Source organism: Drosophila albomicans, chromosome 3 (assembly GCF_009650485.2).
Source record: "Drosophila albomicans strain 15112-1751.03 chromosome 3, ASM965048v2, whole genome shotgun sequence".
Taxonomy (NCBI): domain Eukaryota; kingdom Metazoa; phylum Arthropoda; class Insecta; order Diptera; family Drosophilidae; genus Drosophila; species Drosophila albomicans.
Window position 1 is genome coordinate 11,545,342 of NC_047629.2, and position 15,194 is coordinate 11,560,535.

At 41.0% G+C, this 15,194-nt stretch overlaps 3 protein-coding genes and 1 non-coding gene across 5 annotated transcripts; 3 read left to right on the top strand and 1 right to left on the bottom strand.

Annotated features, from left to right (window-relative positions):
* The first annotated feature begins 2,657 nt into the window (after positions 1 to 2,657).
* Positions 2,658 to 3,493, top strand: LOC117568599 (uncharacterized). Of its 2 annotated transcripts, none has more exons than XM_034249349.2 (2): positions 2,658 to 3,165; positions 3,229 to 3,493. In XM_034249349.2, exons 1-2 carry the CDS (start codon positions 2,764 to 2,766, stop codon positions 3,253 to 3,255), a joined length of 429 nt encoding a protein of 142 aa, XP_034105240.1. In that variant the 5' UTR covers positions 2,658 to 2,763; the 3' UTR covers positions 3,256 to 3,493. The 2 variants fall into 2 exon arrangements, with proteins under 2 accessions (XP_034105240.1, XP_034105241.1); XM_034249350.2 differs by having other exon boundaries at positions 2,659 to 3,169.
* A 2,397-nt stretch (positions 3,494 to 5,890) lies between these two features.
* Positions 5,891 to 7,467, bottom strand: LOC117571242 (uncharacterized). The gene is made up of 2 exons (XM_052004873.1): positions 6,204 to 7,467; positions 5,891 to 6,145 (listed from the first exon to the last, which is right to left on the bottom strand). The coding sequence occupies exon 1, from the start codon at positions 7,386 to 7,388 to the stop codon at positions 6,948 to 6,950; it is 441 nt and encodes a 146-aa protein (XP_051860833.1). The 5' UTR covers positions 7,389 to 7,467; the 3' UTR covers positions 5,891 to 6,145; positions 6,204 to 6,947.
* Positions 7,468 to 9,995: 2,528 nt separating this feature from the next.
* LOC117568921 (chitin deacetylase 7) lies at positions 9,996 to 11,408 on the top strand. The gene is made up of 3 exons (XM_034249831.2): positions 9,996 to 10,275; positions 10,331 to 11,055; positions 11,109 to 11,408. The coding sequence occupies exons 1-3, from the start codon at positions 10,024 to 10,026 to the stop codon at positions 11,356 to 11,358; spliced, it is 1,227 nt and encodes a 408-aa protein (XP_034105722.1). The 5' UTR covers positions 9,996 to 10,023; the 3' UTR covers positions 11,359 to 11,408.
* A 3,125-nt stretch (positions 11,409 to 14,533) lies between these two features.
* On the top strand, positions 14,534 to 14,604 carry Trnag-gcc (transfer RNA glycine (anticodon GCC)). Its single transcript has one exon. It is a non-coding gene; the product is annotated as a tRNA-Gly (tRNA).
* Positions 14,605 to 15,194: the final 590 nt, after the last annotated feature.

A 15,194-nucleotide genomic window follows, 5' to 3' on the forward strand; every position in this document is an offset into this window, starting at 1 on the left:
GCCCTTCGATCCCGGGCAACACTTTGAGGCGGCACTGGTGCCCACATACTTCATTGGATTTGGGGGTCAGATGTCACTTACTGCCTACTGCCTGCTGCTTACTCTCTGCTCATTGCTCACAAATGCGTATAGTATAAATTATCCAATTCACGCCTCAGCGCATTTGTCGCCCATGAGGCAGAGACTGAGGCAGAGGACACAAATTGTATTACGTCGCATGTAAATGCAACACTTAGGCACGCATGTCCCTTTCTCTGGCTCCTGCTCCAAGCCCATTTCCATCAATGCTTCCATCTCTATTGTCATCTTCAAATTCGTTGTCGTTGTCGCTGCCTCTGGATTTGGGTTTGTGTTTTTCGAGTGTATTCGTTTGTCTTTGTGTGTTTGGGCTTGAAAAAGTTCCAATTTCAGCTGTGAAATGGTACGTGAAACAATGTGTTCAGCTTAAATTGGGATGCTCGCAAGGTGTTCGGTTCGAGCACAGTGGAACTTGGGTTAACCATTTCTAGTTCAATAGTGCTTAATCTGCAAAGAACTTATTTTGCAAAACCAAATATTATGCTCTCATTATCATGAGTATTCATTGATGGTGTTGTAAGTGTGCCCATATATACACGACAAAATTATCATAATGTGACTGCATTCCTGGAAACATGGTCACACTTTTTATCTTATTTCTCACTGCAACTCATTAAAGTATAATACAAATTTATTAAAATATCAACTACATTAAAGCATAACGCCTCTTAATAAACAATTGATTGAATTTATTTTATGTATTCTTTCATTTCCTTTCTTGTTTACCCTTGAACCACTGTGCAGCATTTCTTTTACACAACGAGTATTGCTAGCACAAATCAAGCAAAACAACAATGGCTATGTGAATGCGAGAATTTCGGGACGACGACAACTGATAATAGATCGAATTACATACGCTCAGCACAAGCAAGGCTCTATTGGAGATACAGGACTAGAGCATTGTCATGGGAAGGAGGCACACAAAGAGTCAGAGGCAGAGAAAAGAGCAGTTACAGACCGAAAGCTGTGCCTACGTTTGCTCCCCAGTTGTTGGGTGCAAATGTGAAAAACGACTGCAGGCAGACGCACGTTTCACACACACTTAAACTTAGACTAACACCCACAGCAGCAACAGCAGCATCAACAGCGACACATTCGATGGTCTTTAAGACCTGAGAATGCGGCTCAGCATTAGATAAAAAACAAAGGCATGTAATTTTTGGGGTATAGCTGTAAGCCACAAAATGATGCAAAGGCTGAAAGCGGAATTCGAGTTGGGCATGAATGGCAGGAGGAATGGGAATGGGAATGGAAATGGGCATGGGAATAGGAAGCGGAAGCGGAAACGCTTGATAATCGCAGCTTCAACTTGGCTGTGAGGTTAAACACGTATTGAATGTTGCAAGCTGATGACGACGATGATCACGATAATGACGATAATGATGCCTGATAATTTGATGTGTTGTGTTTTACTGTGCTGCCTGAGTGTTGAGGTGATGTTGTAAGGTGAGGACCAAAATCACGTATACGCCCCGACGTATTGATAAATGCGCCCTGCTAAGTGGCATGTTTTGGGTTAAATGCGGTGTAAAATGTGAGAGAGCCCATACACCTAATAGCATAATAAGAGCATCGCGGGTGGATGGCGAGAAATGCCAAATGCCACACCTCACCTCATCTCTTGCCTCTTGTGCTGAATGACAGTTCAGTTAGCTGCCAAGACGGAAACTGTCAACCTGACGCTGTGACGCGTATAAATCGCCCGGTCGGTTGTGCACCTGGCGTGCCAACATATGCCACACGGAAGGGCTTCGTCTTGTACTCGTACATACTCGTACATCTTGCTTACAGGCCAACGCCAAATTGAAATTTAAAACGAGAAAACCAATAAAAAACAAGTTACAGGCGGCAGCAACAGCTACAACGAAGGGCGAGGACATGGACGGGGACGGAGACGACGAAGGCGGCAATACAAATTGCAGCGACGACAGCTCAAAGGCAAGGCTCGTCCCCAAGAACCCATCGCATGATGCCCCAATCCCCAAATGCAATTCGCGCCCCAGCCTGCATACAAATGCCATTCCTTTCCGTGCCGTGCCGCTCTATAGTCAGCCAAAGGATAATATAATGCACGTTGTTGAAGAATAATGGTTCTGCCAGAAGACAACATCGTCGTCGTCGACGTCGCTGGCAATGCCAATGTCTAAGGGACTAAGCATGTCTGCCAAGCAGCTGCCCAACCCATCTGCAAATGGCGCATCCAAGTCAAACGCAGTCTGAGCTGTGATAGTTTGCTCTGTTTGCACTCTGCTAGTCGGACAATAACGATGGTAGGCAGCAATGACAGGCGATTTTAATAGAATCCAAGCTCAACGAATGAGAATGAGAATGGGAACAGCGTCGAGTCAAGTGGGTGCGGGAACAATGACATTAATACTTGCTCTATGACTTTCTCATTGAGAGAATTGGAAAAACCATGTTATGAATACGTTAGTTATTCAATTGTCATTTGATCTCTCCTAATATTCGCATTTAATAAGGACAATAGAAATTCTTTCACGTCTCGAAAGTGTGAAGCGAGCGTATGAAATCGAAATCGAAGTAGGCTTTTTTAATGGTTGTTTAAGATTTGTGCTCAGTCAATACTTGTATTTCAGACTGTCTGTAGCTTTCTCTCAGCTCTACACTAGCCTGTAATTCTATATTTTCAATTACTCGAATAAATTCTGTCCGCCATTTACTACAATGGACAGTGTTCCTCTTGAGAAGCTTGGCTCCTTTTGTAAGGCGTTGCGTGATTCAGAGCTGCGAACTCTCGCTTTGCTCGGTTGTCCGATGAAAGTGCGAAAGTCGCCGCACTTTTTCCAGCTTGAGGTCTTTGTTTGTGGACACATTGAGACCGAGGTACCGGCGGATGCGCGCATCAGTTGCAAGTTGATCTTCAAGTGTCCCAGATTCTATCCCCGCGATGCTCCCGATGTCCACATCCGATCAAAGAACAATTTTCCCGATCACTTGGTATCTGCAATATTCACGGAATTTGAACGCATTCGCCATTTGTATCGTGGATCACAGCACATAATTCCGATGGTAACCAGTGCTCTACATATGATTGAGCGGGAAGACCAGAAACCTAACCGCATGACTGTGGGTAAGCTCAATATGCATTCCTTAATTATTTATATCTATTTCTTGTGTTTCATATTATAGATGAGTCAAGAAATTTGTAGACCCTAGCCCAAAATTATTGTGTACGAGTATTTGAATAGTTAGAAAGTACGAAGGGCGAACATAATCAATTAGTTTTACACATAATATGAGATACATCTGCAAAATTATGTCGTAACAATATTGGATTTGATCATACTTTAATAATCGATTTTATTAGCAAGTGTGCAGAACATTTTCTTTATGATTTATAAGTTTTTCTTACAGAGTTTATTGTTAAATATAAAATAAATAATTATTTAGCAAATTTGATGTGCTTCTATTTATCCTTCTCTTCTTCAGGTAAAGATTCTCTTATATAAATATGCCAGATAACTATGTTGTTATAACAACATATAGATCCAGATTTACGTAATAATTTCCTTATTTCCTGCAACACGTAGCATACTTAAGAATACTCAGAATTCGCAGTGATTTCGTGGAGAGCACTACATAAAATGATAAATATAAAAATATGGTTACAAAAGCATATGTTCTATTTATGATTTGGCAACCCGATTGCAACTTTTACAATCTCCTCACACACATGGGGGCATCTCCTGCTGAAAATTACCAATTAAGCGCATTTATGACTGCAACGCGAGAATAAATATGAGAGGAGAGCGTGTGTGTGTGTGTTCATGTGTGCAACTAGGCGATGGACCAGACTTGACCTGACTGCTTGGTTGGGGGCTATAAACATTGTTATTGTGTGGTGGTCTGCTGCTCCACCCACAGCCGTAGCGGCCATGGTCAAAGCGGATTATTAAGAAGGAGAGACGAGTGAGACGCTTGCAAGTATGCAATAAAAGCGGACACGTAATGCCGAGTTTATGGCGTAAGTTAAAACCGGAAACTAAATAGTTGACACCGCGCGAAATGAAGCGCAGACATTGCCAGAGGATTAACGTTTACTGCCCAAAGTCAACGTCACGTTGCAATGTCCTCTACAGCAGCTGGTGGGGGTTGAAGGTTCTAAGGAGGGGGTTGGGCGATGGAGGTTGCCACCCTGCTGCCTCGTAAAGCGCACAAATGACAACATAATTTGTAATTTGAATTTGTTTCGTGCTCCGGCATAAGCAATGAGCTCAAAGTTCCAACAGGGCAAACAGGAATCCATTTTGACCATTCTGCTGTGGTCTGTGGTCATAATCCATCGAAAATTCATTTCGCGTGGAAATTTCATCTCTCACAACTCACAATGAACTCTAAAATTGGGTCGAGAATGTATTACATTTTCTAAGACTACTATCTTATACTATATTTTCTTCAAGAGCTAAGAGAATACTTAAAGTGAACAACAATAAAGCATAAATTAACGACTCCATTGTTCATTTCATTTCGGTAAATAAATGTCTCGAGATGCATTACAGATAATTAAAAAATGGAAGCAGCTCGGCTAATTTGAGGTGGCGCATCAACTGATAGACATCACATCTAGCTTAAAGGTCCACAAAGACTAGAACTCTTTGTCGGCGATGCAAACGTACATCTCGGAGTTGATTTATGCGCTTATCACGCAAGCGTCGCCGGTTTTTATGGCCTGTCTCCGGAGTTGTCTGCCTGGCGTCGCGTCGTTTAGTTACCGGCCATAAATGTCCTGAATGGCTTGCCGCATTGGCGACGCACACAAATTTGCGATTTTAATGCCACGACAAGCTCGACGAGCGCTTTTCAATTTTGCAATACCTGCGATGGCTTAGTCGCCTTTGCCTTTCTTCACCCATCACCCAGCACCTCCTTTGCCTCGCATCGCCTCGTTTACTTTTTTCAACCCTCCTCCTTCTCACTCATCCAAACGGCAGCCAGGAAGCTTGTCGTCGTCTTATGCCGTGACAGTTTTTCATTACGCACAAATCCTTCGGGCATACAGTCGCCAATGTCGTCACAGCCGCATTAAAGATTAAATGCCATTGAAATATATTCTGCTTGTAGTCCGCAATGTTTGCGGTCGCCCAAAATTGCGTCAGTTGTAGCTAAATCTAACTAGCAAGCAGATTCTAAGTAAGAAGAACTCGGAACACTGAATTTCTATACCAGCAGTGATATCATTGTATAGAAATGTATACAGGTAATATAGAATATAATAATATATGACATATATACACTGCGAGTAAAACTGTAACACGAAATCAATACTCTTATTTTAATAACTTGATCATATAAGAAAAAAAGTAATCCTGATAATAATCAATATGCAAATCGGAAATATTGTAGAGTTGTGTCATATAATTCTGAGCAAGTTCAATCGAACCATTCACTTAACTAAAAGACAGAATGGACATCATTATCGTTCACAAAGTTGAGTAGATTTGAGCCTCATTCTCGTTTGTTTAGATCAATTATTTTTTAGGTTGTCCATTCGTTTAGTTCATATCAGTCTCACTGAAGCTTACATCAATTTAGTCAGAACTGTTACATCTGAATGCCATGAATTTATGAACGTTTATTGACTCAATCTTATTTAATACATTGAATGTTCATTACACAAAACAGAGAAAAAAACAGTCTGAGAATACCATTTTCTCCCTAATCAAATACAAATATCAGAAAGCGCTTTACTTTTAATAAAAATTAACTAAAACAAAGTTCTCAAAATCGTCGCAATATTTGTCTTCTAAATACTACTACGAATTATCTATTTAAATATTCTCAATCAACGATATTGTGCATTAACACTAACATGTAGCATTAAGAACTATTTATTAAAAATTTCCAGCAATACACATCCAAAGATCAATTTCAATAGTTATTCCCTTAAGTACAACTGCATCTTCGATTGACTTAGTACAAGTTTTTAGATGCATTGCTCATCACGTTAAGCACTTTAGACTTTCCTTATGTGTAACATAGAAAAGAAAAAAAGACTTTTGGCTTGGCATGCAATCGTGTTCGTTTTTAGCAATTTGGCCCCAAAAGTCTTTGAAAGTGACATTATGCAAGTTGTGAGCAACAACTGCAACAGCTATCTAAATTACCCAGAGACATCCGGCATGAGAGCAAAGGACTTGACGTTGCTGCATCTTTGAGGATAAACAGGATGCGCCCAAGGAAGCGACTGCTGCGCTCAGTGCCAGTCTTTGCCACACATATTCCTTTGCTTGCTCCTTTTTTTACAACCAATTTGTAGTGCGCTGAGGCGGCGGCGTCGGAAGGAAATGTAGCACTGAAGCTAGAAGCTAAAAAGTATATGTAAAGTATATGTGGATATGCTAACTGAGCAGAGTCGTAGTGTCACTTTTAAGATAGGATAACTATGGCAAATGCTTTGGCATGCGCATAAAAGATAAGTTAATGCAATGCCCGGCCCGGCCCGGACCGAATTTGGACGGGGTGGAAGCTGAAACTGGACTGAAAGTGCCACAGTCGCCAATTAATGAGCTGTCGTCGTGGCGCGTTGCGTTCATCTGCTGTGGCACGTGTTAACGTTTGGCCAAGTGTTGCACACTTCAGGTCGCCCGCCAATGATGTCAATGCCAGAAGTCACGTATTCTGCGTAAGGGCAGCGGGCAACGGGCACAGCAAACATGTTTGTGCACGTTCGTACGCGTCCAGACAACAAGGACATACACCTCAGCATGGTGATGACTGGCAACAACTACTACTACTACTGCAATCGCACAGTTGGGACAGCGAAATACACTCAACATTTAAGAGCTCCACTCCACACTCCACACACAGCATTTCCCCCTCTAGCGTCAGCTTCAGCTCGTCACCACATGTCAGTAGCCTCTGGAAGACATCGGCAATCGCCTGGCCATATTGTTGAGCAGCATTTGCAGCTGAGTGACAACTGCCACAATCATATAAAGCCCCAAATGCCTCTCCAGCGTCGAAGCAATTTCCATGCGCAGACTCAGCTCCAACTCGTTGCTGACATTCCGCTTCTCAACTAGATCGACTTTTGGCAATTGCAGCGGATAATTGACCGGGCAGGTAAATATCAACTGCAACGCAATGCCACAATCGTCGCCATCCTGGTAATTAAAGGTGCTCACGGGCAACTTGAGACGCAGCAACGGGCTGCGTGACATCACGACATAAGGCTGTCCAAGGTAGTGCAAGGTAAGGACTTCGTTTCTCTGCAGATTTCTGTTGAATCTAACCACTTGCTCTAGTTTTTGTTTGCACTCTTCTTGACTCTCATGCAATGTTTTTGACATTTTTGAATTTACTTTATAAATTTTGTTCAAGTTTTCCACACTTTTTTGATGTCGAGAATTGTTTGAAATAACAGTCTAGGGGAATACTTAAAGGAACTGGACAAGAAACTCTCCGATGATTTATAAGACAACCAATTCAAATATTCTGAACAAACATATCTATGTTCTTAGACTGATCAATTTAAATATTCCGCGGAGACCGAAATATGTTTTCTTTTGTAGCGAATGTAAGACGTTACATCCAACTTGGATTTCCGAATGTTGCTTTTGTTATTGTTCATAGCTTGAGCCTTGTGCTGGATGCAAATGTAAAGAAGAAGCAAGTCACCAGAGTTTTATAATCTGAGAAATGTAATAAGAGACTTATCATAAGGCCGAAAATCTTTGCAAAGAAAATAAGCTTTTGCAATGGATTACAATTGGAAGGAGCGAAATAAAGTTTACAACGAAGATAGAATGCTCTTTTTGACAAGTATGGATTCATTCTTTGGTATACAGAATTTTAGAACTCTTCTTGGAAGTGTCACAGTTCAAATAGTTACAATATTTATCAAAGTGTTCTTTACCTCACAAGTAAAAGAAATGTTTGTGCTGTAAGAGCATCTGCGTGTTTATATAAGTAAATACGTTGTGGTCGGCAAATTGAGTTTGTGCGTTTGGGTTGATTTGATTAGCGCAGATTTGCAGTCGCGTCTATTTCATTCGCTATGCAAATTAGTTTCTGTGATTATCGTGAAAATTGGCAAACGCAAATGCGACTCACACTTGCCTCCCTCCACCCCATCGTCCCCTGCCAATTATAGTATTCTCGCCCCCTTTGTAGTTTTGTTCTCAGTTCAGACGTGCGTGAGTTTCTTTTGGGGTAGATCTGCGAGCATATGAGTTATATTTTTATTAAGGCAAAATTTGCATTTTAAAACAGTTTGCGCCACGTGAGACTCTTGTTGAGTGTAGCATGAGTAAAAATTTTTACTTTGATTTCACGCACTGATGCGCCTTGGTGAAACACATGTGAGAACTGTGGCACGGCATTTGTTGTAGATTTGAGAGATGCGAGAGGCATACGATTCATCTTCATTGAGATTGGTTGTCAATAAACTTTCAATAAACCTCCTACAAGATGCAGGCAAAAATTGAAATCTCTTTCAGGTCTCAAGCTGTCCTCAATCATTATTATCTTATGAGTAGCACTAACATATAGTATTGTGTTGTTATTTGACACATTGCGCATACGTCATACGGAGGCAGAGCATCAAACTCACTCAAACATGTTGCGTTCGATGTTGCCCCTACAATTGCAACATCGAACTGATACGAACTGAAAATGTGGAGAGATTGTGGGCAGGGCTGCCGCCCACTTCCACTTCTACTTCCGCTTGCAGCCGACAGTTTTTCGTTCTCGTTCTCGTTCGTTTGTCGGCCTGACGTTTGCCGTCTGTTGGTTGGCTGGCTACGTGGCACGTGGGTACATAGGGCACTTGGGGCACCTACCCCTGTCGGTAACGCCCTAGAACGTGACCAAACTGAATTGTAGGCGTACCCCATGTCAGTCGGCATATGCGCGACGACAAGAAATCCATGTCGTTCTGTTGCATGCAACGCGCTGCATTCTCTAGCGGCCCATGACGACTTCAATCAGCAACTACTCTGAGCCAAATATCTGCATCTTTAAAACAAGAAATATCACTCCCGTTGCTTCCTGATTCCTGTTTTCTGTTTTCCGTTTCCCGTTTCCAGCTTTCGCCACTTGTCGGTGACTATTCACTTTTGCCTGTTCGCTGTTCGGATTTAGAATTCTGATTGGCCGCCGTAGTGCATTACCTTGGATGCGAATGCGATTGCGATAGCGATTGTGGAGGCGTGTGATTGACATGGGATACGAATGAAGGAACAAGAAGAAATGGGCGAGTCTAGCGGAACGGGGGAAATATTTGTGGCTGGAAAAACACTTTAGAATATTTCAGGCTTTGTTTTAAGAGCTTCTGTCGTGCCACAAAAGTTTGAAGCACTTGTTTACGATTTCAAGTGCATTTGTTGGGCCTGTCATAATTTGGGTTGCAGTTACTTCGATTTTGCTTGGATTTTCTCTGCGGAACAAAAACTTTTCCACTCAAATCGCAGGCGCAAATCTCAGCTGTTAAGTTCAGGACTTTCGGTCTATGCTAATGAGGCAAGTTTTCGACTTGTGGGTGAACCAAAGTCAAGGCTCATATAATTGAAAATAGCTTGAAAAGTATTTTTGAAATTATCAGTGTTTATGGTAGTAGAGCTATGGCTTCCCATTCACCCAACTACTGTACTCTTATAAGCTTGATAGTCATTGAATATTATTAAGTACCATTGACTGTTGAGAATGCAAATAAATTGAAGCTTAAGTTTTGCTTCATTTCGATCATAATTATTGTATTCTTGTACATTTCCACTTGAACGAAAGGTGAAAACATCTTCGAAAATGTCGAAGCCAAGTACATAGGCACACCCATGAGTAATTGCACTAGCAATGTTAAACAAGCAAATCAAATTTGAATTGGTGCTATCTCGATAAGATATGATTTCCGATCGCATGTTATAAAAGCTGAAGTCCGCTTCATTTACTCTGCGGAACAGTTGAAAACGGTTGAAACGCTGGTCCAGCATGAAATACGCAATTGTTCTAATACTCGGTGTGCTATTCGCCACAACTTTGTTATGTGATGGCCAGAAGACGAAGAACAAGCTAAAGTCGAAGAATAAGGTAAGGACCACTGTGGCGCCACAGCTGGCGAGGTTGGACTTGCAAAAGGCCGAGCCATGCTCTGCAGCAAAGTGCAAGCTGCCCGATTGTCGTTGCTCTGATGCCACATTGCCACGTCCCAAGTTCAAGGGCAAGGAACAAGAGATACCTCAGGTAAATTCAATTACAAATCGATTCGAAAACCTTTTATGCTAATTTCGATGGCCAGTTTGTTACTATAACCTTCGATGATGCCGTGAATGCCGTCAACTATGCCCAATACGATCTACTCTTCGATGGCCTGACCAATCCCGATGGCTGCCCAGCCACAGGCACCTTCTTCCTCTCCCACGAGTACACGGACTACGTGCGTGTGAATGCCTTGTACAATGCTGGTCATGAGATTGCCCTGCACTCTGTGACCCACGGTGATGGTACGGACTACTGGCGTGAGGCGGATATTGACACGATCGAGAGCGAGTTCGGAGCCCAGCTGCAGATCTTAGAGACATTTGCCAAGGTCGATCCGAAGAAGATTCAGGGCATGCGTTTGCCCTTCCTTCAAATCTCTGGAAATAAAACTTTTGAGGCTGTGAAGAGCTTGGGTCTCACCTACGACAGCTCATGGCCCACTCAGCAGTTTAAGAATCCACCCATGTGGCCATATACCCTAGACTATTTGTCCGTGCAGGATTGCCAAATTGGCCCGTGTCCCAATGCTGAGTTGCCTGGTGTCTGGGTGAATCCTATGGTGACATGGACTGATACTGAGGGCTACAGTTGCTCCATGATCGATGCCTGTGCTTATCCTCCCGCTGATGAAATTGATGCGTTGTTCGAATGGATGCTCGAGAACTTTAATCGCCATTACCAGAGTAACCGGGCTCCCTTTGGAATGTATCTACATGCCGCTTGGTTCTCCCGAGGACGCAACAATTTTGCTGCCTTCAAGAAGTAAGTTTAAATTTCAGTGGGCATAATTCTTCTTCTAATGCTCTCCTGAACAGATTCGTGCATCATCTTTCCACCTATCCGGATGTCTATATGACGGGCATTTCACGCATGTTGGAGTATGTGAAGAAACCGGTGCTGGGAGAACCTTTCAAGAGCTGTGAGGTCAAGCCGAAGACTCAATGCCAGGCGGTTCATTGCAATGTCCAGAAGACATCGACTGGGGAGATCCGTTACATGAGCGTCTGCGACAAGTGCCCAATTGTGTATCCCTGGTTGAAAAATCCATTGGGTCTGGATATGTAAATGTTACAGACGTGGTAGGCAATAAACACTGTACAATAATGCATGAATAATGTGCTCCTCGTTGTTGTGTATTGTCTGGGCAGCTTACTAGTATACTTGTATGATCTAAGCCAATTTACTTTCAGCGCTCGTACCCACGGAAATGTTGTTGATAAACGACTTCAAATTATGCTCCCCGGCCGTGGGGTCCTTAATTAACTTAGTCCGTCCCCAGACCGTGCTCTCCCCCTATTACCCGGGCATGTTAATGACCACGACGAGACTTTGTCAATTTCGCTAGTCCTAGCCTAAGAGTTGCCATATTTTATGGCACGAATAAATGCCCATCCCGTCCTCCGGGTGGCTCTCTGCTGTCCATTGGACGTCAATGCAGCTGCTACCGATAAATGACAGCAGCGGGGACAACGTCATGGCGACTACACGTGACACCTTTCCTTGACTTTGCAGCGTTGTTGTATTTTTGGATAATGGTCTACTTGCATCCTGCAGGCTCTGTCTGCAAATCAGCCTAAATTGGAATGGCTGGAATGTAGTCTCGGTCATTGTCATTGCTCCCACTCTTCCATATATGTATGCGATTGTGGTTAACAATTACGTACTCGTACCTTAGACAGGTTAAAAGGACTATACTTGGAATAAAAGCCTTTAGTTGTTCGCAATTTATAATTTTCTATGAAGAAATGATAAAATTCCTGTCTGGTTGAGAAGTTTCCACTATAAACATTATCAAGAACCCAGCATAATTGTGTTTAATTCACTGTCAACATACATATATATATGTATGTATGTACATATATGTATTTTATACACGAAAACACAAATTCAAACATTATTTTTTATAAGATTTTTTACCTCAAATGTCCCTGTCCCATTAATATTCATTTACAGCTGACAAAAATGCCTATAGAAAAAATCGACAATTTCTATCTTTAGAGCATTTCACTTCATTTCCTTTTATCTTCGGAAAAGTTGCTTACTAATTTGTTTTTCCTATACAATATAATTGAATTTAAAATCCAAAAAACTATACATATTCAATGTGTAGATGCTTTGTATTTTGTTTAATTTACAATTCAGTGTATTTAACAAAGTGTAATGAATCACTTCATTATTTTCATAGTTGGGGCTGCTCTCACTCGCTTATGGCAATGCTTATTGGCCAGAACGTAGCCTTGTGGGCAGCTAGCTTCCAAAATGTTGTAAGGCTTTACAAAGATGATGTCACTTGGGTTCCAGTTCTCGATAGTAGGAGGGTTGACGTTTAATCCAAGCTGGGTACTGGGAGTCGCGGCCTCGACGACTTCGCTATCAAAAGGCACAACTTGATGGCAAAATGCCATCAATAAAGTGAGCAAAAGGATTCCACGATACATATTCAAAAGTATTGAGTACACCTTACAAACTCTATCGCAAACTCTTTTCACAACTGCTCCAATAAGACTGAGATTGTGTCAATTGAAAAGATTTCTTTTTACCTGATTTAGCTATAGACAAATTTTTGAAAGCAGTTGGAGCCTTATAAGGCAGAGAGCTCTCCACATGATGAGCAAGTCGATGTTCAAGGTTGAACAATGATAAATTCCGCTGGAATTACAAGTAACGTTTCCTTTGGCTTGGCAACTTTTAATATTTCGCAGAATGAAGCAAGTTAAAAATAAGTAAGAGCAGTAAAACTAAAAAGAATCGACGAGGAAGATACCCTGTATATAAGAACAGTTATAATTCTAACAATATAGTTTTGGAAAAATTTTGAACTGTGGAATACTGGTACTTATATAAACTCAACAAATTTTGTTTTGCAGAATCATTCTCGAATATACTGATACATCTTTCATTCATTTCTTAGCATATTATTATACCAGATATGCCAACATACAATGGCAACAGGGTATAATATCAATAATTCCACAGACTAGATGCATTCAATGCAAATGCCAAATGAAAAACTGGTAAACAGCTCTTATGAAAATGAAGAAAACATCGTGAAGAGGGGAAACCACAAGAGAAAAATAGCAAATATTTACTGATTACTTTGCCAAAATGTCGATGATTAACCTTCGCGTCGTCTTCAGTGTCTATTGTCCGTGTTTTGAACGTTGAAAGCAGAAACAAAAGACTCAGCGCAGCGCAACACAACGCACCTGCAATTGCGAATGGGAATGGAGCGTTGCTCATTTTGTCATTTTCTCATAAAATATTCTTTCTATTGGCTTTTACTTTTATTTTGCATACATTTAGCAAGCCTCCTGCTCAGAGGTCGCCATAAACAAATGACTGTACGACATGTAACCCGGCAACAACTGACTCCCTCAATGCGGAAGTCTTGCATCAGCTGCCAGAGTGCCGAACACGCATTATTTTAATGTATTTTTATATACTTACTACTCGTTTTCGCATTTGGAATTTGAAATTTGGGACACAAGCGTGCCTCCAAAAGGTTTCGCAGAACATAACCTAGGGTCGCCGGGGCTTCTCCAAAATTATGCCATTTAAACTGACATTTTTATGTAATGTGTATGTTGTCATTTTGCCTCGCTGCATACTTTTTAAGAGGCCTCGCACTTTTGTGATGAAGTCAGAGGTGGCTGATGGGTGGTGGTTGCTGAAAGAGACTGTCTCAACTGGGGCTGACAATAGAATTGTCACAATGATTAGCCTAAATAGCCGACATTTATTACCAGTAACTCTGGTTACCTCACAAAAAAGGCAGTAAACAATGCGAAACCTGAAGAAGACATTCCGTTTATTTAAGCAACGCCTGCTATTTTCACTAGCCGCAAAGTAGGTCCCTGAGTTATGCATTTTGTGGAATACTTATACATCAACATCCTAGGATACATTTTTCAGATGTACATTTTCCAAAATTTTGGATAAAAGAATGTGTAGTTGATAATGAACTCGACATAACTTTTAACATTAAAATTAAAGTTAATTTTTTAAGCTAGAGATTTTAATGCTTGCGATTTAACAATTTTATCATATGACACATATTTAAATACGTTCTGAATTTCATATGCTTAAAACCCGAAACTGATTAATACAATTTTTGCTTGAGAGACAAATAATTTGCATGTTGTGTAGCAAACATATGTATTCAATGAAATTGGATGGGAGACCGAATCTTCTACTAGAAAGCGCCCTTTCCATTTGTATAATTAAACCATTTTTTCATGAAGCATCGGTGGTTCAGTGGTAGAATGCTCGCCTGCCACGCGGGCGGCCCGGGTTCGATTCCCGGCCGATGCAAAACACATATTTTGCTTTTTCTTGCTGCTTAAAAATATATATTTAGACAAGATCAAACTTCCAAGCTTTTATATATTCAGTAAATATTATTCACACATTTATTTTGTACTTTGCCTAATGTTTGGACTCAGCTAGTTCAACGAAATTTTTGTCACTTTAACATAACTTCAAATGTATTATCTAACCGAAACCAAATTTAATTAATTGTCAAATTGAGTTTGAGATCAGCAGCCATTTTTTAGTCAGGTTTTCAATAAATGGAAAAAGTTCAATAAAGTTATCATATTATCATATATTCAGAATATTGTGTTTAAGTAGTAATAGTTGAGTAAATTTAGCCATATTCCTCTGTTCGTTTGTATGCACATTTAGATTTAGCAACTACGTACATTTAAAAGAGGAAGATACCAAATGTTCGTGTAGAACGCTTTTCTACACGGGTTTATTTTATGAAAACATCAACAACTAAATCTTGAATTTTCTAAGATATTCATAGAGTTCATAACTTAACATGTAGCAAAAATGGAAATTTGACATTGATCTCTCAGATTCCATAACGATTGGGTTACTCTGTGTCGTATATTTGGCAA